Source organism: Anser brachyrhynchus (genome assembly GCF_964034855.1).
Source record: "Anser brachyrhynchus genome assembly, chromosome: 1".
NCBI classification, from domain to species: domain Eukaryota; kingdom Metazoa; phylum Chordata; class Aves; order Anseriformes; family Anatidae; genus Anser; species Anser brachyrhynchus.
In genome coordinates this window covers 195,480,649-195,501,746 of record NC_137694.1, presented here as the reverse complement: position 1 = coordinate 195,501,746, position 21,098 = coordinate 195,480,649, and the positions used below count along the sequence as shown (strand labels likewise).

The 21,098-nt window shown below is 36.6% G+C and overlaps 1 protein-coding gene across 1 annotated transcript in view; it reads right to left on the bottom strand.

The window, feature by feature from the left end:
* The window catches only part of GUCY1A2 (guanylate cyclase 1 soluble subunit alpha 2), a 173,746-nt gene that overhangs the window by 24,676 nt on the left and 127,972 nt on the right, over positions 1 to 21,098 (bottom strand). The window contains exon 7 of the mRNA XM_080593301.1: positions 4,884 to 5,038. Within this exon, the coding sequence (XP_080449427.1) occupies positions 4,884 to 5,038 (155 nt within the window). The remainder of the gene's footprint in view (positions 1 to 4,883; positions 5,039 to 21,098) is intronic.

Sequence of the window (21,098 nt, the reverse complement as noted above, 5' to 3'; positions counted from 1 at the left end):
CAAAAAATATTTTTTAAATACAGTTACTTGACAAATACCAACAACTATATATACATGCTTTTGAAAACTGCTTAGATATCCCAGGGCATTGTATTTCAATACTATAGGAAAACAGGATGAATGTAGGTATATTATATTAATATCAGATAGACATCGTTATTCGAGGCTGAAACAAATAATATAAAACTATTTAATCTTTCTTCTGTGCTGAAGAAGAGGCTCAAAAATCTGACTGTGTTTCCGTCCTGAGTACAGAAAACAATAATTTTATTCAATTCAGGATAATATAGATGAATTAAATAAACCTATAGCTGGATATGCCAGTTTACTAAAGGAATGTGTAATTCTTCTCCTATTCCTTCCTTGCCACATGTTTAACAGGGACCAGTCTGGAATCCTCTCCTCCCTCTGCAGTTTCCATGTGTTTTGCTGAAAGTTTTACCAGTGCTTTTCAGCACTTTCATCTTACAATACTCCATGATTCAAAGCAACCAGGGCTCTGTAGTCCTTCTGTCAATAGACCTGTCTGAGTCAGGAGAAAAAGGTATTTTGAACAGAAGTGCGCTTTTATCCCCAGTAGATTCAAAGGACACTTTTGTAAAAGGCACTGTCTTACACTGCACAGCTCTTCCCTGGCAGGTGTAACTGGGAGCAAGGCTGCCCCAGGTTCAGGGCTGCTGCTAAGCAACACCACATGTTATATTTTAGACTCTGCTTCTTACACAGGCATATTATGGGCTCATGGGGAAGTGTCTGAAACCAATAATAGGCATTCTGAAGTGTGATTATCACTTTGAACACTGATGACATTTTGTAATGCATAATTTATACTGTAAAATGAAAGCTGATAAGTATTAGACACGTTTCCAGTATCTACATACTTTGTAAGCACAAAACATGTTATCAGAATTTTCATCATGGAGCATGGTAGACACAAACACTTAACGATAAATGCCAGGAGTTTCAATTACTCGAAATTCTATTATTTTCATACTGATTGCAGAATTATCTACTTTGTAAAACATTGCTTCTTGGATCATAAAAATATTAAGTGAGTACACAGCAGCATGGCATGATCAAATAGAAATGGCAGATAAGGTCAGCCATAAAGACATTTCAGTTTGCAATGAATCACTTCATTTGTACACAGCAAATTGTATATTCATGCAAATTCTATGTAAGAAAAGTTGTACACAGGTGCATCAGATTATTACTTGTTTACTTGGATAGTACTGCTATATTTTGTTCAACCCCCCTAGATCACGTTCAGGAGCCATGAATAATTCTGCTTTATTGACTATTTCGCAATTGCAGTCCCTCCTGGCCACTGTCAGCCGTGCCATTTCCTGACTTCTCCCTTACAAGTTCTCATGCTTTCAACCATGCCAGAAGGTATGGTTTGGAACAGCCTTTCTAAGTAGCCCCATGCACATTCATTTTATTTTCTCAAATGCTTTCTGTAAAAAACATGTCGAAGAAACTAGTTCAATTGTTACTTTCAGCCATTCATCTTGAATAACTGTCCACATTTGAACATTTTCTTATTATTTCTACTTCCTTTACTTGTAATCATGCATTTAGCCTGTTACTTGCACTTAAAGCTTTTTGAGTTGAGCCCTGAATTTGTTGTTGAATTTGCTCAGCACTTAACAGCAGATTTTCTACACAGTACAATAATGCAGATAACACATACCAAAAATTTTGTGTTTTATTGTGTTTTGTATTGCAGTCTCATGTAATAATATTACTGCATCATCAGTAACTTTTCTACTACCTTTCCTTTTCTGAAAGCATCTGTCAAAATCTGTAGCTTTGTAGAAAATAAGCAGTTTTGCTATGCTGAAAAAAAAGGGCCCTTCATCGATGACCCAGTGGATTCAAGACATTCCCACATATACCAAAATGTCACCTGATGCATGGCTCCTCCCTGACTGCTCTATAAATTTTTGTTTGCCTGTAAGTGGCCATGGGAGTCCTTCACGCTCAAGGAGTCCACCAATAACACAAGCCTGAACTGTGAAATCAGTATATGTTTTCTAGGGATGAACCAGAAAATTAAAAGCCAAGACTATTTAAAAACAAACTTTGTATGAAGAACTAAAGTATGGTCTTGTCTTTTTGCCTTTTACTTTTCTGACTATGACTGTTGCAAAAAAGAATGGTTCTACTCAATTAAAATCACTATTATTTACCCATCTTCAAAAACTGTCAGAAGTATACCCAATATATGAAACTACTCTAGATTCACAGGTTGATGCTGCAGCAACAAGCAGGACATTTTTTCCTTTTCAGTAGAATGCGTAGGTCAATGTCACAAATTATTAATTTCTTCATTTAGGTCTAGAATTTCAATTAATTGGCATTCAGGATGAATGTATAAATGGACACATTAGAGACTTATACAATAATTCACGCCGGAGAGCACCTAAGGAGCTCTCTAGTCCAAACTGTTGCTCAAAAAAAAGAACAACACTGAATTCAGACCAGGCTGCTCAGGCCTTCATCCAGTCGGGTCTTGAAAACCTCCAGGGATGGAGACTGCAAAACCTCTGTGGGCAGCCTGTGCCGCTGCCTGATTGTCCTCATGGGGAGAATGTGCTTCCTTACATGCAGGCTGAGCCTCTTCTGTTTCAGTTTATGCTGCTGTCCTTGTCCTCCCACCCAGCCTAACTATGGAGAGCCTGGCTCCGTCTGCTTGATGACCTCCCCATGGGCACTGGAGAATGGTTTATTATATAAATATATATATATAAATATTAATATATTTAATATATATAATTAATATATATATCCTATATATTTATAGAAAATATTTTTATTTAAATGAACAGATTTTCTATGCCTGATAGTAGCTTGGGTCTTTGTTTCTCTTGCACATTACCAGAAAACTATATGAACCTGCATCTGTACACACTGCAAAGTCTGTTCAGTTTTTCTGCCTCTCGTTCAATTAACTCCACTTTGCACTATTCTGTAAATTTGACTTCAAGTGAATGAGCTCTTCAGATGAATGTAATTTTATACACTAGTTTTAATTACTTTTTAACTTTCGTTTCTGACTGCTTTGTATTTTAGCATATCAGAAGCTTCGATTCTTGGATGAAGAAATTCCATTTGAAACTTTAATTTACAGTTATGGGAAAAAGTAAATATGGAGATTCACAGTTCTGTATTAAAAAAAAAAAAGAAAAAAGAAAGAAAAAAAAGGAAAAAGAAAAAGAATATTGTTTGAATGATTGCTTACAGATTTATTGTAGAGGAACAGAGTCCAAAAACCTGAGCAAAATTGTACTTCAGAAAATTACTTGAGATACAGAATGTAGAAAAAAAGAGTAAGATCTAGATCTCCTGCCAAAAAAGCGAATACATCAGTCACAATCCAAACAGAAGAAATTCTTATTATCAAGCTGTCAAATTTGAACAATAAGGAACACCTTTTTTTACTTTAGATGTTCCTCATGACCCGATTTAATCAAGCCCTCTCTCTATTTGCATAATTTCTTCAAAGAGGTGGTGATAATGCTTTGCCATTTTCAATCTTTTTTCTTATATTAAGAAAAAACTTCTATTGTGTCACTTTACAGTGCTAAATAAGAAATTTTGTTTCCAAGAAAGCACAAAAAGTCTTTGAAAGCTTGGCTGCACTCACAAAATTAACTCTTTCCTGAGCTAATGGAACCATGCTTCTCTTCATGAACTGCATAAAATGATGACACTGTGGGAAACAGAATCACAGAATCATAGAAACAGAGAACATCCCAAGTTGGACCCACAAGGATCACTAAGCCCAACTCCTGGCTCTGCACAGGACCACCCAAAAATCAGACCACGTGTCTCAGAGCACTGTCCAAACGCTTCTTGAACTCCTGCAGGCTTGGTGCCGTGACCACTGCCCTGGGGAGCCTGTCCCAGTGCCCGACCACCCTCTGGGTGCAGAACCTTTCCCTAACCCCCAGCCTGACCCTCCCCTGTCCCAGCTCCATGCCGTTCCCTCGGGTCCTGTCGCTGTCCCCAGAGAGCAGAGCTCAGCGCCTGCCCCTCCGCTCCCCTCGTGAGGGAGCTGCAGGCCGCCATGAGGCCTCCCCTCAGCCTGCTCTGCTCTGGGCTGAACAAACCAAGGGACCTCAGCCGCTCCTCATACGTCTTCCCTCTGGATCCTTCATCATCTTTGTAGCCCTCCTTTGGACACTCTCTATTAGTTTTATGTCCTTCTTTTATTGTGGCACCCAAAACTGCACGCAATACTTGAGGTGAGGCCAGAGCAGCACAAAGCAGAGCAGGACAATCCCGTCCCTTGACCAGCTAGCCTTGACCTGATGCACCCAGGGTATGGTTGGCCCTTTTGGCTGCCAGAGCACACTGCTGGCTCATGTTCAACTTGCTGTTAACCAGAACTCCCAGATCCCTTTCTGTGGGGCTGCTCTGCAGCTTCTTGACCGCAGTCTTTACATGCAGACAGGGTTGCTCCTTCCCAAGTGCAGAATCCTGCATTTCCTCCTGTTAAACTTCATGCAGTTGGTGGTAGCCCAGCCCTCTAATTTGTCAAGATCTGTCTGCAAGACCTCTGTACCCTTAAGGGAGTCAACAGCTCCTCCTAATTTAGTGTCGTCTGCCCACTTCCATTACACATTTTTTTATAGGCAGCTATGGCTGCCCGTCCTGTTGTGTTCCCTTGCCTCCACTGCCTGACTTCCTTGAGCATTTTGATGCAAGCCTGCAAACAAAAGCCTGGGAACCCCATGCAGTCTCTCTTTCCAGTTATCCTGGCACCCTGCTGACTTTCTGCTGTAGCTCATGTGCTGAGTGAAGGCAGTGCCTGCTATAAGATCGTGCTGAAAACAAACTGAAATAAAAAACAGTATGAAAAGGCTAGCAACACTTACTGGTACGTGGTTGGACTGACATTGATGCGGCGTGGGTGACTTCCTGACTCGAACTTGCTTGCAAGGGTGACATTGTTTCCAAAGAGACAATAACGTGGCATTCTTACACCAACAACGCCGGCCAGCACTGATCCTGAGTGAATGCCTATCCTCATCTGGAAAAACATGAGATCCATGTCAGTTGTCTCTCTTGTGCTGCCTGTGTTAATGTCATTAGCACTTACGTACAAGCCAGTCACAGCTCCCCTTTCAAAGAAATAATAAACCAAAGAAGGAAGGGTGGAAAAAAAAAAACAAGCTCTGCCATTCCTTTAGCTTAAATCAGATGCAGTTATAAAAAGGAAGAAGAAAAACATGGTATCTTTTCACTAAAACATTTTTTGTCTGCTGCTTCCGTGCGTGTTTGCTGGAGACGACCACAGTCAAAACAGGAATCGCAAACAGAACAGCGCAGGATGACCAGGTGTTACTGCAATATCAGTTACCTAATTTCACACAGACACAATACAGAGTGTTAATTTTGCCACTACTTCTAACACAGGCTTTAAACCAAGACCCACATTTTCTTAAACTGTCATGAAGAGCAGTAAAGTAGAGTGAATGAATATGGTACTTTTTTCTTGTTATTATTTATTTTTCTCCTCAAAGTCTGTGGCTGCTTTTCTCTCTTTGCCAGTCTGAGAGATATTGCAATGGCGAAGATGCTGAAGATCAAGGCATCAGTGCTTCTAAAAATCATTTTACAACCTCCCCCCACTCCCCCAGTAAGAAGGAATAAATCCCCAGCAAATGTTTTAAAAAAAAAAAAAAAGTCTACTCCCCTGAAACTGTCTGAGGTGTGGAGATTACATTGATCTGAAAAGCTTGTGGTCACCCTCCCAGCTTCCTTCAGAGCGAACAAACAAACATAGAGGATTTATTCATAAATTTTAGCAACCTATTATGTTTGCCAAGAAAATCATTTTTATAAATAGGAAACTCTTTTTTTCTTGTTAACTTTATTACATTTTAAAAAAAGAAGATATTTATATTTATAGCCTGTGAGGATACTTTTACTCACAGCAACTGTACTGAGATAACATGCAGAAAAATAAATACCTACTCAAGCAGACCTATTAATACAACTCTCATGTCCTTTGACTTACTCAATTAACAGTCTATCTATCCCTATTTTTCTTAATAATAGTAAATGTTTGCCCAAATACAAATTTAAAAATAAAATTACTATCTAATTTGCTTACATACCAGAATATGCTGTTAAAAAATCACTGTTAGCATTATAACCTTGATGTTCTTAAAGTTCTATGAACATGTAGGTCCCACATTATTTCATGGACTATAGCTCTTCCTGTGTGTCCAAGACTTTTACCATGCAGCTAAATATACTTTTCATTCCATTCCCCTCTTACAAATAACTGACAATGGGTATATGGCTTTATATCTACCATACACTAAAGCCATGCCTAACCTAGTAACACATTGTTCTGCATTGTGTGATACAACTTTCAGCATTCCCACAGGCACCTCACAATAATGCTGTTAATTAATGACTAGCATTTAAAAAAAAAAAAAAAAGTGAACAAATAGCACTTGAATTTCACTGAGCTTTCAAACCATTACTATAGTTTGGAAGGCAGCTACTGAAATCCTTCAACTACTCTGTGTTATTGAGCTGGGAAGCGCCAACAGACTTGCTTTGGCTGTGAACAGCATCTGTGCAAACCCACCTACATTATTTTGGTTATAGTTTTGTTTGTTTGTTTTTCTTTTTTTTTTTCTCGTTGTAGGAAAGTTGAGATGAGATTATACATTAGACCTGAAGGAAACCTTGTTAGTAGAAAATGTACTAATAAAATAAAATTAACTTTTGCAATATATGCAGTGAAAGATAAAGTTGTTGGTGGTTAGTTTTCCACTTTCACTCTTCAAGTGCTTCCTTTTATATGTCCACATTTTTTTTTTTTTATATATCATTCAGTGCTCAAGTAACAACTGACTTTAGTTGAGATTTCAAAATTCTCAGTTGCAAAAGTGTCCCGAAGAACCAAAACTCCATTCACACAGTAAGGTATTTGAACATCTTTACTTCATTTCTTATGATTGTTTCACTGAAAAAGACACTGGGGAAATGACTTTTCTGCATGTGCCAAGGAAACGAGTTGCAGACCTTAGTGTAAGGCTTGGTGAATTTAATGTGGTATACAACTCTTAATATCAAATATTTTCCTTTGCAATGTTAGGTGAATGAATTTAAAGCCATGCCAGCTCCACTGGGAAAAAAAAAAAAAAAAAAAAAAAAAGCTAGATGTTCTGTGAAGTGCTTGACTTTCAGAAGGAATGGGACAGGAGAAGAAAGGAAATGGCTTTGTATTTAATATAGTATGTACCTAAAGAGATTGTGCATAAATTATTATTATTATTAATAATAACAACAACAACAACAACAACAAGAAGTTAGCTTGTCTGTTTGGCTGAATAAATAACATTCTGTATTCAAACTTTTTAGAGGCCTGTACAGGAATTTGTCTGCCTAACTTCTGGTGACCATTTAAAATGCTGTTAGCTGTAGGGAATGGGGTACTCAGTCTCAATGAAGAAAAATACCATCCTGTAGTATCTTCGTTTTTTAAAATAAAAACATGCTCCTACAGTAAAAAATATAGATGTTTTCACAAACACAGGTTAAACTACACAGAGCTACAAGAGCTACCAAATCTGAAGTTTTTATCAAGTGCAAGGAAGTTAATGTATATTTTCTCATTAAACCATACCAATAAATGTCTGATACAAGACAAAAGGATCTCTTGAAATAAAACTCCTTTTATGCTTCATTATTTGGATTTCTACAAGAAAAAGCCTGCAACACTGATGCTATTGCCATGAGGCAACCCTTAGTGTTTCAAGACTAGCACTTCTATTGGTCATATTTTATTTTTAGTGAACAACGTTTTTTGTAGCAATGCCTTTTCAGGATTTTATTTCATCTGTGAATAAGTTATTCTGGCTTTTCCCTCACTGAGCTGAAAACTGTTGTGTTAACAATTTAAGGATTTTTTTCTACAAAGGAAGAAAACGTGTGATCAAATTATTAGCAACAAGGCACCTATTGAGGCACATCAGCCTCTCACATTAACTTTGCAGCAAAATAACATCTGCAAAATAACTTGACTTAGAACAATAATTGTGGTTATATATATATATATACAGTTATAGTTCCCAGGCTACATCATATATCCAGCCCTTATCAGTACTTTTCCATAACAGTTACCATTAAGGTTATTAACAACATATGAAATGGAAATTAGGTGGCAACATTAGGATGCTTTATTTGTTCATCATAGCTATATTTATTCATTTATGTACATTATGTTCGTGTGATATACATTATATGTTGATTAGCTATATTATACCTAAGTTGAATGGTTTTAATAAAATATATGCTCTTCATCTGTGCTGACTGCTCCATTATGTGTCCTTGATTATTTGGCTAATGATAAACTGGCAGCATATAACTGAGGCTGAAAGTTTAAAGGCATTCCACATAGAAATGGAAAGAAAGCTCTTTGGAAACTATCACAAAGAGATGACAGCCATGACAAAAAAAAGATTAAAAAAAAAAAAAAACAGACCCTAAACCTCATAGTTAAGGAGCAGTGAAGAGATGGACAAAGGCAAAAGACATTTCTACAGCAGAACACTTGGAAGCACAATGAAACATGAACAGGTGTGAAAAAGAGCAAGAGACTTGTGAGAGGCCTTTTAGATAAAAAGAATCAACTTGAACTGGCTGCAATGTAAAGACTTAGAGTGGAGAGTGACAAGGAGAAGAAAGATTAATTAATTCCATCTTTGCAGCAGCTGTGGTAATAGTGAAGTGGGGATAAGCTGATGATGAGTGTCAGAGGTGTAGAAGAAAAGCAGCCTGTGCTGATTGATGCAGGTCAAGAATAAAATCATAGCTATGTGGAAAGGAAAACAAGCTTCCAAAATTTTTAAAGAAAATGTAGCAATATTTGGATATTGCCTACAAGATACGCCAGAGGGACCAGAAAAGGATAATACCTGAGTGACAGGAAGTATAGTGGTTTTGTATAATAGTGACTAATCCATAAAGGTTCATATGGAAAGAGAAGGAGCGCTAGAGCCATGGTCATTCTCTGACAGTTTGATGGGGAAACGTGCCAGAAGTGGTATCAATGAGACCTGACAGACCAGACTGGATTGAGAGAAAAGTCAAGAACAAACAGGAACAGGGATGACCAACATCTCTTTTTGTTTGTTTATTTTCTGAACTGAGAAAGTAGACATTTCTGTTAATGTGTTTTTCTGACATACTACATCTAAGAAGCTGTGTTACACCTTTACAACTCATTCTCAGAACATGATTTTTCTTAAAGATAAAAGTGCTAATTTTCATTTTATTTTTTAACTGCTGTGCAGTTTCCATCACTTCCAAAAGTCCCAGTGCCTTCTTAGGTACCATAGCAAAACCTGCACTTTTCCATCATAATACAGCATCTTGCAGCTTAGATCAAAATAAATGCAACCTTGAAAACTCACAACCCGTATGTGGTCATTTTATGGTGAAGAGGCACAAGTATTTACAAAGAGTAAAGAAATGCAGTGGCATGCCTGAACTGAATTTTACCATTGCTAATTAATTCCTAAATAGCTTTCTCTGGTAATCAGTTTGTTCACAATAAGCAAATCCAATCATTTGATGAATGTTCGAAGCTCTTGAGTTTTTTTCTCGTCAAATTGTTGAAAAACACATTCTCCTTTCCATTTCCTCATTTCCCCACATAAATAACGAGGGAAAAAAAATGTTGATATTTAAAAGCAAGTTCAAGAAATATTACTTTTCTCCTCCAGAACATTTTATAAAACCTCCTCAAATCTAAGATTTTGACTAACATGTCTGCACACTGACAAGTAAGAGAACACATTAAAATCTTTTCCCTTCAGTCAAAACTGAGACATTTCATTACAAGACTTAAAAATTCTTCCTTTTTTATTTAGAGGACAAAACAATGTCTCAAACTGTAAGTATTTCTGAAAGGAAAATTAACTATTTTTTAAATTATTTGTTAAGCTTCTTAAGTACATGATGCTGTGCAAAAGTATCTGCAGATCTTGGTTAAGGGCTTACTAATCTATTTCAAAAAGACCTACACTTAATTCAGAAGAGAAAGGAGACATCAGAGAACACCAGATATCTTCCCTGGTAGGTGACAGCATGAAGAATTGCTTGAGGACACGAAAGGGAAGAGCAAATATTGAGCTGAAAATAAAGGCTCCTTTTGGACTGTATTGAAAGGCAGAGCAGGAAAAAGACAAGCCTGTGGGTATCTTCCTTTTTGCCTACCAGTAAAGAATACTTGATGTTGTAAGATGCAAGCAGACTTTCTCATTCAAACTTTTTCATTCATGGTACATGTAATCTGTCTCCTGGTAAGCACAGGGCAAAAATATATGATGATTTTAAAAATAAAACAATAAAAACATAATAATAATAATAATAATAATAATAATAATAAATACTATCTCTGTAACCAGTAATGTTTATTTTCTGAGCCAAAAGATTTTTTTTTTTCAAAAGAAAGGTGTTTGTTTTTCACAGTTCATCCTCAAATAGGAACCATGATAATATTTCCTGGGAGTGGTAGTTGTTACAATAAACAGTACATGTACACATACTTCCCACCACACACAGACAGAAAAGGACCTTAATGCACATTTCTTACACTCTGAAAATATACTGCCAGGCTAGAAAGAATAGTGTCAGGTTCCCTGTCAGGTTAACTGCATCAGATCCTGACGCATCAGATCCTTACACAGATCCTGACGAAGAGCGGGCAGGCTGGTAAGTAGGTAGCACAGTTTCAGAAGCAGCCATGGGTAGGAGCAATCCCCCACTCAGCCAGCCCAGAGGACTTCAGGCCCTAACGATGTGACCGACTGGCAGCTGCTCAAGACTTTGTGCTGAGCTGGAAGCAGAGCTCAGGGCCAAGAAGAGGCATGACCTGCATGAAAATATGTCTAGGCATATGGATGTCCCAGGCCAGCAAACTTTTAAACACAATTGTAAGTGTTCAGCTGGATCACAATTTTCAACATCAATTTCAATATCTTTATGCTACCATTTCTCAGACAAATAAAGCACTCCTCACTTTCTGCCCTAACATCCTGAGTGATACTCAGTGTTTAAGCAGGAACTTTCTCCCTTCTGTCCTTGTAGTCCCCTTCAGAAAGGAGAAAGTCACCTCTCACAGTGTTTTAGGTATTAGTCCGTGACCCACTGCCAGATCCTTTCAAACAGAAAATGGCAAATTCTGTAAGTCCTTATCTTCTCTAATATTTGCAGCAGCTTCTAACAACACTTCTAACTCTGAACCTCAACAAATGCCTTACACAGGGACATTTATTTGTAAAATGTATTAATGCAAAATAGACTCTACAAAGCTCAGAGCTCTAAAATCAGGGCCATGCACTGGTGAGTCGATGTGTCTTTCTGCTCCTTCAAAGAACTGCAAGTTGACAAGGACTGACAGCTATGCCGTGACATATGCTTTGGTGTGTGGGTTATCCGTATTCTAAGATAGAATTATAAATATCACAGTGTCTTTCTGGAAAGGGACATATGACAGCACAGCTCACCACAGAATTGTTGCCAAGGAACAGACCTGCTCAGAGGAAAATTTAGATCCTTTTTAATTTCACAAGGTGTTCTATTGAACTAAACTACAGGATATATTTCCCCTGTATTTGAACAGCATTAGGAGAAATGAACACAGCTTTTTTCTAACAAGAATTTCCTAGATTTCTTATTCATAGACTTATAATTATTCAGCCTGTCTGAAGTAAAAGACACAGAAAATTATACATGGGAAATGAAAATATAATAATTAACAAATATTGAATTCCTTGGGATCAATAAACCTATTTTAAATAGTTATGGGTAAACCAAGTGTGATTTGTGTGAAGGACACAATTTCTTTATAACTAGCATGCTACACACTACATATGTACATCCCTGGGCTATGATCTTTACTTACAGCCATCTCTACTGAATGTGGAACAAGGAGCTATGAAGCATGGCTTTGTAAGGATGCCTCCGATCTGAAGGATGAAATTCCTTTTCTCATTCCCTTATGTTCTTTTGCTACAATCTAAGTGAGCCTTGCTTTGAGTAGTGGTTGGATTAGGTGACCTCTAGAGGTTCCGAACAACAACTTTTTTTTTTTTTTTTTATATTTCACACCCTATAATGAAAATTTATATCATTATGAGTGCTCATCAGCAGCATGGTGTATAATTACATGAAGCAAAATTCAAAACCAAAGGCTTAGACTTTCAGGGGCTCATTAATTCTAGCACCAAGATTATGTTGGGGAAAGTGTTCTGGAGCCAAATCCTGTCTGGAGGGACTACCTGAATTCACTATGGGATTTCTCAGGTTCTCCGTTAGAAGAGAAGTTGGGTCATTGTTAAGAAGACATCTGACCTGAAATGATTTACTACAAGGTGGTCACGGTGGCACAGGGAAGATAAAGCATGTAGATGAGAATTTCTCGCATTCTGAACAGAGGAGTACGACCTATATCCATCGCCTAAGATAACAAAGAAGAGACATTAGTGTTAATGTGCTTCATAAGCTACTTCTCCCTCACGAATAAAATGTTGCATTTCATTGTTGACACAGGATTTAATCAAAACCATTTTTTATTGTTTTGTTTTTAATAGTATTTCTCACAGCAGGAATTTAATTACTATGTGAATCTGTGTATTCAGGCACTTAAAAAGAGCTAATCATTCAAGCAAACCCACATAGCAGTGGAGGATTTTTTCCCAGCCTCCTCTCCACTGACATCCAAAAAAGGAAAAAAATCATCAGAAAGTTCTGTTTGATCCCTAGTGTAGGAGGACATCTTTGTCCCACAGTGCCATCATATGACATACACTGAATGGATTGGGTGATATTTTAATGAAGATAAATGACACATACTCAAAATATTTAAGGGAACAAAAAAAAATCTATACTAAAAGAAAAGTTGGACATAAGGTCTTGAACCTTAAGAAACAGTCTTCCATACTTTTGCTAATTTTGTCACTTAAGGTAGATTTCATCCAATTTCAACAACCTTGAAGTTATGAAGCTCATTTAAATTAGATTTCTAGACTCCTTCTAAACGAATAAGGTAAATGATCTCTAGGATGCAGATCTTTACATTCCAAAACTGGCACCTAGGAAGGTCTGGATCAATCACTCCTGGAGGGGCCTAACTCTTTTGGTGGAATAGAGAGGGGCACTCAATAGGGAGTTTAGCCTTAACACCTGACACATAGCTAAAGATAAGTGGGGTGAATCCAGCTCTCAGACTGATGAAGTTGAGACATCTTGCTTGCTTAAAATGAGTGACACTTCTTTTCATAAATGATCAAAGAAACAGATTTTGATGGATAGGACACTGTCAGAAGATCACTCCGTATATAGAACAGCAGAAATTTCTTCAGATGTTTAATCATAATGGTATTTGAATCTAGCCTGCAATCTTTCTTTTTTGATATTTTTTCAATGGAAAAGACCTACTTTGTGTTTTGATTGTAGCATGTGCTTTTCTGCGTGGATGACATTCATGTCGATCTGCTTTGAACCTATCAGCAAGGAGCTTGGAACCTATCAGCAAGGATCTCCTGCATAATAGGTTTTAAATCTACAGAAACCATTGACATGTAAGAATCTTGTAGTCTTATTATGACAAGGAACCTTATCAGCCTATGTACAATAATGATGAGTCTGCATTAAGTTTCTTCCCAAAGATAAATTAAAAGAAAGATAAATTAGCTTTTGAAGTACAGGAAGTTTCCATATGACAACTGGGGCCTACAGTTACTTTATGCTGGGCACGTTCCAGTGTTAGAACATCTCACAATATTAGACTACCCTTATACACATCACCCATATCTAAACCAATAACGATTCTGTGTTCCTTTGTTTGTTTTGAACTTCAATGTCTATAAACTTAACACAAGACAATATAAGAGCTAGATGACAATGAGGATTTTAGTAGAATTTACTCTCGTCTTAAGCTTGGAGCAACTCTCCACAGCTGGCAGCTAACGATTAGCCTAGAAGGCAATTGCTATTGCATACAAAGAGAAAAGAGGCTCTGTGATCATATGTATTCTACAAACAAGAGTCCAAGCTTTCACCTTGGCTGTATTTGGAAAGGAGTATATTAGAAGTCCTTATTGGCCTTTGTGCTTCACTTCCACAGAGCTTCAGCTTTATGTACAGGAAGTGAATTTCCTCCTCAGTGAAATCGAAACACATATTCTTATATGAAGATTTTTTTTTTGAAGTCTTTCAGACAGGCAAAGCCACTGAGTTGAGACAAACTACTTGAACAGAGCAAAGGGAAGAAGAAGTATGAAGCCAAATGGTGCTCTTTTACACTGAACAGAGAACTTTAGTCCAGCGTTCACAAACTCTTGATTCATGTATAGCCAGTACTTCCGCAAGTCAAACTTTCTTGACACTACAAAACAAATATAATAACAACTAGCATCAGAACTCACATAGTATTCTGTACAGCCATATTACCTTCATTGAAAACCTAGGTTAGAGAAGAAATTTGTAATTAAAATGGTTAGTGAAATCAATGAAAAATCACTATGTAACTAATATAAAGTGTAACAGGTTCTACTCCTACGTTTAAGTTGCAAATCTACAAGCAATGTGTGATGATGATTGTATCTCAGATGTGCCATGAATGGAAATGAACTAGCAGTTTACTGTTTATTTCAACTGCTTCAGATAAAATACTCAACTGCACTGCAATTTTAGATGAATATTTAGTATAATTTTGAATGTTTCGGTCTTTTCATGGCTAGAAAAGATTTCAATCTTATTTTCAACCTATTTTTTCAAAGCAATTAGTGAAGAAGACCTGATGATGTAAAGAATATGACAAAATCTAAACATATGGGAAAAAAATTGCTCTGAGATGAAGGTGAATCACTTAAGGGAAGGAAAGACTTCAACGTGCAATCTAACCACTTTCCTTCCTTTCATTCAGTGCCCTTCCCCTCTCTGTTTCACACTCATCCCTCCTTGGAGAAATGAAACATTTTCTCCCTTGGAGAAAATTTCTCCCTTGGAGAAAAGAACAAAGCATGGGAATATAATTCTGGTTTTAGCATGTGTGTTCTATGAAAAAAAAAAAAAACACAAAAAAACAGCAATTATAATACATATATAATAACTATAAATTTCTGTTTAGATATTATGAATTTTGTAAGTACAAAAACTCAAATGTTAATATGCTTAGTCAAGATGACCTCTGACCATCTGCACAAGCTTTTATCAACAAATTAATTTTTCTATAATCCACAAGCATTCACACACACACAAATAAAAGCATATTTGTATGTGTGCAAAAGACCAAAACAGAAAGACAAAGAGAGTTTAAGCCTCAATTATCCTTGCATGTTCTTTTGAAAAATGCTAGACAAATTAAACACTGATTTAGTTTTGAATGCAGAAGCAGATGATAGTGTGGCATATCTATAACCTCATTGTTGTCACTGCTGCCCAGCCAACCTTTAATGCTGCTAATTGGGTGAATTTGGCAGCAGAAGGACACAGATGCCTAGCCCTGGATTTTGCTTTACCAGCATTATCATAACTTGATTCTTTCCTGCTGTTGCACGTCTGATTTTGCTTTATTTGGAACTTTTTCAGTCAACTTTTTCCACCAAAGCTCTCTCTCTTGGGTCAACCTTCGTTAACTCCTTTTATCTTTTTGTCCTATTCTTCACTCCTTTCCTCCCAGATGCACATAAGATATGTTCTCTCAGAAAGAGTCCATTTATTCTCTGGTGCACTGAATTTGTCATACTGCACATACACATCACGTACATAATTAGTGTGATTGAAAAAGACGAGTAAAATATACAAATTCTTCTCCCACAAGGAAAAAGAGCAACCAACTCAACAATCCTTCTCCCTTAAATTGCTAAAAAACAACAACAACAAAACATATTTGTCTTTTAAAATGAATTCAGCCTTTATCAGATGATATATAATCAAATGAATCTGAGAAAAGAAGCAGAAACAAAGCGACCATTCGATCACCTGAAATAAAGTGTTATCCCCACAGTAGAAAAACAGAGGAAAAAAGAATGAGTGGCAAGTAATCTTTATGTTAATAGGTTTGTTAAACCAAATGGAAATTTCTGAGATTAATATGGACATTTTTGTATGATAATGTTTATTAAGTAGTTCATCTGAAGAGAGCGTGAGGCCTAAACAAATAAATAAATTAGCTACCAATCTTACTAATAAAGTAATAGTACTTTTAAAATTAATAAACAACAGAAATGACACTGGAAAGCTAAATATAGTTATGATTTTCTAGAAAGGAAAAACAAGAAAATTAGACTTAATGTTATTGCTTCTTTTAGCCTTAATAAATTAAGGGAAAACAGTTGGAGAGAAAGAAATCATTAGACTTTTCAGAGATTGTAGCTGTGGTTTTATGAAGATTAAACCATGCCAATTTAATCATTTTTATTTGTATTTAACTTGAGTTGAAATTAAGCAGATAAATAAAGTACATGAAATATGCCTGAAGTTTATCTTGCTTGTACTTGTACCTAGTAAATAAAAATAAATCATGCAGATTTTTTATTTAATGTGTTCATTAATGACCTGCAATAAATAATATACATTTTAAGGTTACTGATCACGCAAACTGAATGCATCTAAGAATATATTCCAAACTAAAAATACATAATTCAAGAGAGAAAATTGAAGAAACCTCTGAAAGGTCTCTTGAGTGAAGACCAAAATGAACTTGAGTTAACATGCAATCTGGTCACATAAAAAAAATAAATGCAGCTATAAGCATCATATTACACACTGAATAGTTCCTTCCTTCAGAATTCCAGTTCAACTATGCCGAGTATATTAAGTTAAAACCTAGGTACTGTCAACAGGAGTGGTTTCAGAAAAGATCAACAATCTGTTCAAATCCTTGAAAGGATTTGTTTAAGGAGGAAAACTAAAAAACAAAACCCACTAAATATTCACAGTCTGGCTAACTATTATTCAGTAGGGAGATCAAGATAATAATCTACAAATACCTACAAGGTGTTATTGTCAAAGAGGGAGATATGGCAAATGAGGACATAACTAGAATAATGAAATGGAAATGAAGACACAGATAAATATCCAGAGAACCTTTCTTAGGTCTACAGAGACTGTATGAATGTCAGCAGACTCCTGAGGCAAGTGTGTTAAGCTATATCATACAGGTCTTTTCTTTAAGACACTAGTAAAACATAGTAAAACATACAAACAAGCAACAACAACAAAAAATATCATAACAATGTTGACAGTAAGATGGACAGGACACATTAATATATATCTTTCCTAACTATGATGTCCACCATCATACTGCATTTAAGAACAACTAATTAAAAAGTGGTGATACTTTTGAGGGTTTCAAATGATTGCCGAAAAGTCTGTGTTTCTGTCATCCTTAATAACAGATGGGCTAGGTGATTTTTTTAATACCTTGAAACCGCTTAAAGAGACAGCAGAATTTTGAACATCAGTTTGAAATTAAGTGTAACTCTTTTCACATTCTCCTTTGAATTTCATATTAATTTAGTCTAAACACTTGGGCTGAACTAGGGTTTAGCATTTTGAAAATACTTCTAAAAGAACTTTGAGAATCTGCTTTATCTCTTTGAACAAATCTACGTAAAATGAAGTCAGTGCTCTGAACCTAGTACAAAGAACACTCAGAAGTAATGGAAAACAGTCACTGAGATACTGAGTTGTGCCCAATATTGGAACATCTATTTCTATGGTAATAGGAAGGTGTGAAAATATTAAGAGGAACACATTTATTTTTATTTTTCTGAGAAAATAAATTTATGACTTTTAGCAGATGCCAGGTTGGGAAATATTAAAAAAAAAAAAATAAGCATTTTGGAAAACAGATGGATCCCAAACTCAGAACCTTCAGCAGAACCGGGTCTCACAAGATTTGTACCTTTTCGGGTCCTCAGTGGGCAAAGGGGTGTCTTCAGAGACGCTGGGGAGCATCTAAGCTGGGTCTTAGAGCCTGGGAGCACAGCAGGGAGACTTGAAGCCTAAAACTTTTTGATATGAACTGGGTGTTTGTAGACAACAGTTCTGGTAGGTGAAATGGGAATGATAGGAGGCTTTCAATCCCTGGAAAGCTATAGTCTGCACTGGTCATCAAGAAAGCTGTCAGTATGTTCACTGAAACTCATACTGAAAGACATCTTTAGTGTCATTGAATCAAAAACTTGTTTTGGCAAAAAACTTCTGATCAGATTAGGCTATAAGATTAACTTAGAGATTAGAGATGAAAATGGAGAATATAGTGATTACATTGATCAGATTTTATTTAGAAAATTTACTCCGATTTTTAACATTTCTTTAAAATAATAATATGATGATCAATGTTTAACAACATATTTTTCACTATTGAGTACACCATATATAATAAATGAGTGCAATCTTGTCAGGCAGGAAAATTAATAACATTTTTGGACAGTCATTCTTTAGGAATTAGACAGCCATTTCTGCTAAAAGACTGCAATTTTACATTGAACTAGTCATGTTATTTTGGCGTTGTTCTGTTCCTCATCACAGACAGTCACAGTTTAACTGTAGTTTAATGGTTAATATTCTGCTTCATGTGGAAAAGCATTAAAATAAACCTTTTCAGGGGAAATATTTAGGGAATTGTACATTTATCCTCCATGAGGATGAGAGAAAGGATCACCTCTATAAAGGCTAGCAACTTCCAAAGTAAAATTCAACTACATCCCACAGGCGGTTTCATTCAACAAAACAGTGCAATTTTGAAGGAAGTGTCCCCGTTGTCCCTTCTTACTCTACATTGCTTCATTTTAACAAGCAGTTTATGTGCTTGTGAACCAGATCCTTGTCAGATGAAATTAAAGTAGGAGCTGTGCTCAAGGTGTACACCAAAGGCAAGAAAACCCTTTATGGGCATATCAGGGTCCAAATCCGCATTTGGACTTTCAGATCATGTACAGTGGAGGCATTCAGTCAAAGAAAAAAAACTAGTCCAAGTGAAACCCCCAAAATATACGCTGAGTGTAAATGTAAGGGCTTCATACACTAATCCTTCTCTGTTGCACTGAGCTACTTGATGAGCAGGCAAACCTATTGGATCATCAGTGACAGGGGCAAGAGACCAAAACTAACTACCTAATATTAGTCAGCCAAGCCTGTGATCACGCATTTAAAAATGTACTTTCTAAAATTCAAATCAGCGACTGACATTTTATAACAATTACTTCATTACTAAGTAAAAATGTTATGGCTGTATTAGAAATGTTCAGGACTGAAATGTAAAATGAAAACAATGACATCGTTAATTAGAGTTGTAAGGCCCATAAAATTAATAGATTCACTTATATAAAATGCTGTAGATGAACCTTCAATGAAATTAGTCAAAACACGTTTAAGATTTCTCTCTGCAAAATTGTTTAATCCCAGAAGCTTCCCACATTAAGGGTTTGGCTTCATACATTTCAAAGCTGTTGCATGTTAAATTCTAATTACTTTATAAAAGGTAGGCAGTGTGAGTACAAAAGATACTTGCAACAATAGACTGCATTACGGTGTGTCTCAAAGCTCATTATAAAGCAGCTACTACAGTGGACTGTGTCTGATAACTCACCGCAGTTTTTCTTCATTTAGTCTTACTTAGAAATTGATCTTGGTCTGTAAGCAAATTCAGAAAATCCTAATGCACTTCTAATAATCCCCATGGGAAAGATGAATAATGTTCAGACTACGTGTTCCACAGACACCATTCCCTATGGTAGAAATGTGGGAAGAGTAATGAAAACTTCTTTTCTCTTCTCTGAAGTCAATTAATTATTTTCTATAAAAGTAAACAGGGGCTTTATTCACACCAGCAACTGTGATGTGAATAAAGTAAAAAAAAAATAAAAAAAAAATAATGTAGCTGAACTTAATAAGTGAATGTAAGCAAAAAGAAGTAAATCTCCTTTAAAGTGTACATTTAATTAATGTCCCTTTAAATTATAGAACATAGCACTTCAAAAAGCATGCAGAGTTTTTAAAAATTACAACAAAGTGTGAAGAACCTGTTGACCAGGAAGTACACTTTTATAGTCATCAAAATAAATATATTCAAGCAAACTTGAGATCTTTGTAACTCTTTTTTTTTTTTTTTTTCCAAACCAAGAAAAGCTATTCTTCTATTAGGAATATCTTTAAAGCTAAGCCCACACTCTAAGTTTTCAGTGAGTCATAGAGACTGCAAACTTTCTTAAGATGTGCTTGCCTCAATATAACCATAAAAGCATGGCATTGCAACTGGGTCAGCCCAAATGGCCTTAAAGACTACCATCCTGGCAGTCATCAACACCTATGAAAAAATGCCAGAAAAAGGCAAGCACAAAGGGGTGCCTTTCCAGGTTTCTTTGCTTTTAACCTGTTGTGACATGGGGTCTTCTGAGGTGAAAGAAAAATCAGCTCTGCTGAGTGCATATCCTGTGGTGCTTTCACTAGACTCTTATGGACACTTGAGCTAACTGGTGTAAACCTGGAACACACAACTTTTGATATCTTGTCTCTCCCTTAGTTGCCAGTGTATTTCTGGTCTTCTGTCTTTGCTAGTTTTTTTCAAAGCTATGCAGAGGGTGGGTTCCTCAAAAGTTCATTGAATTAAATTTGTTGTAGACCACAGGCACTAATTAATGGCAGCATATCACAGAATCACAGAATCATCTAGGTTGGAAGAAACCTCCAAGATCACCTAGCCCAACCTCTGACCTAACACTAACAAGTCCTCCACTAAACCATATCACTAAGCTCTACATCTAAACGTCTCTTAAAGACCTCCAGGGATGGCGACTCAACCACTTCCCTGGGCAGCCCATTCCAATGCCTAACAACCCTTTCAGTAAAGAAGTTCTTCCTAATATCCAACCTAAACCTCCCCTGGCACAACTTTAGCCCATTCCCCCTCGTCCTGTCACCAGGCACGTGGGAGAACAGACCAACCCCCACCTCGCTACAGCCTCCTTTAAGGTAACTGTAGAGAGCGATAAGGTCGCCCCTGAGCCTCCTCTTCTCCAGGCTGAACAAGCCCAGCTCCCTCAGCCGCTCCT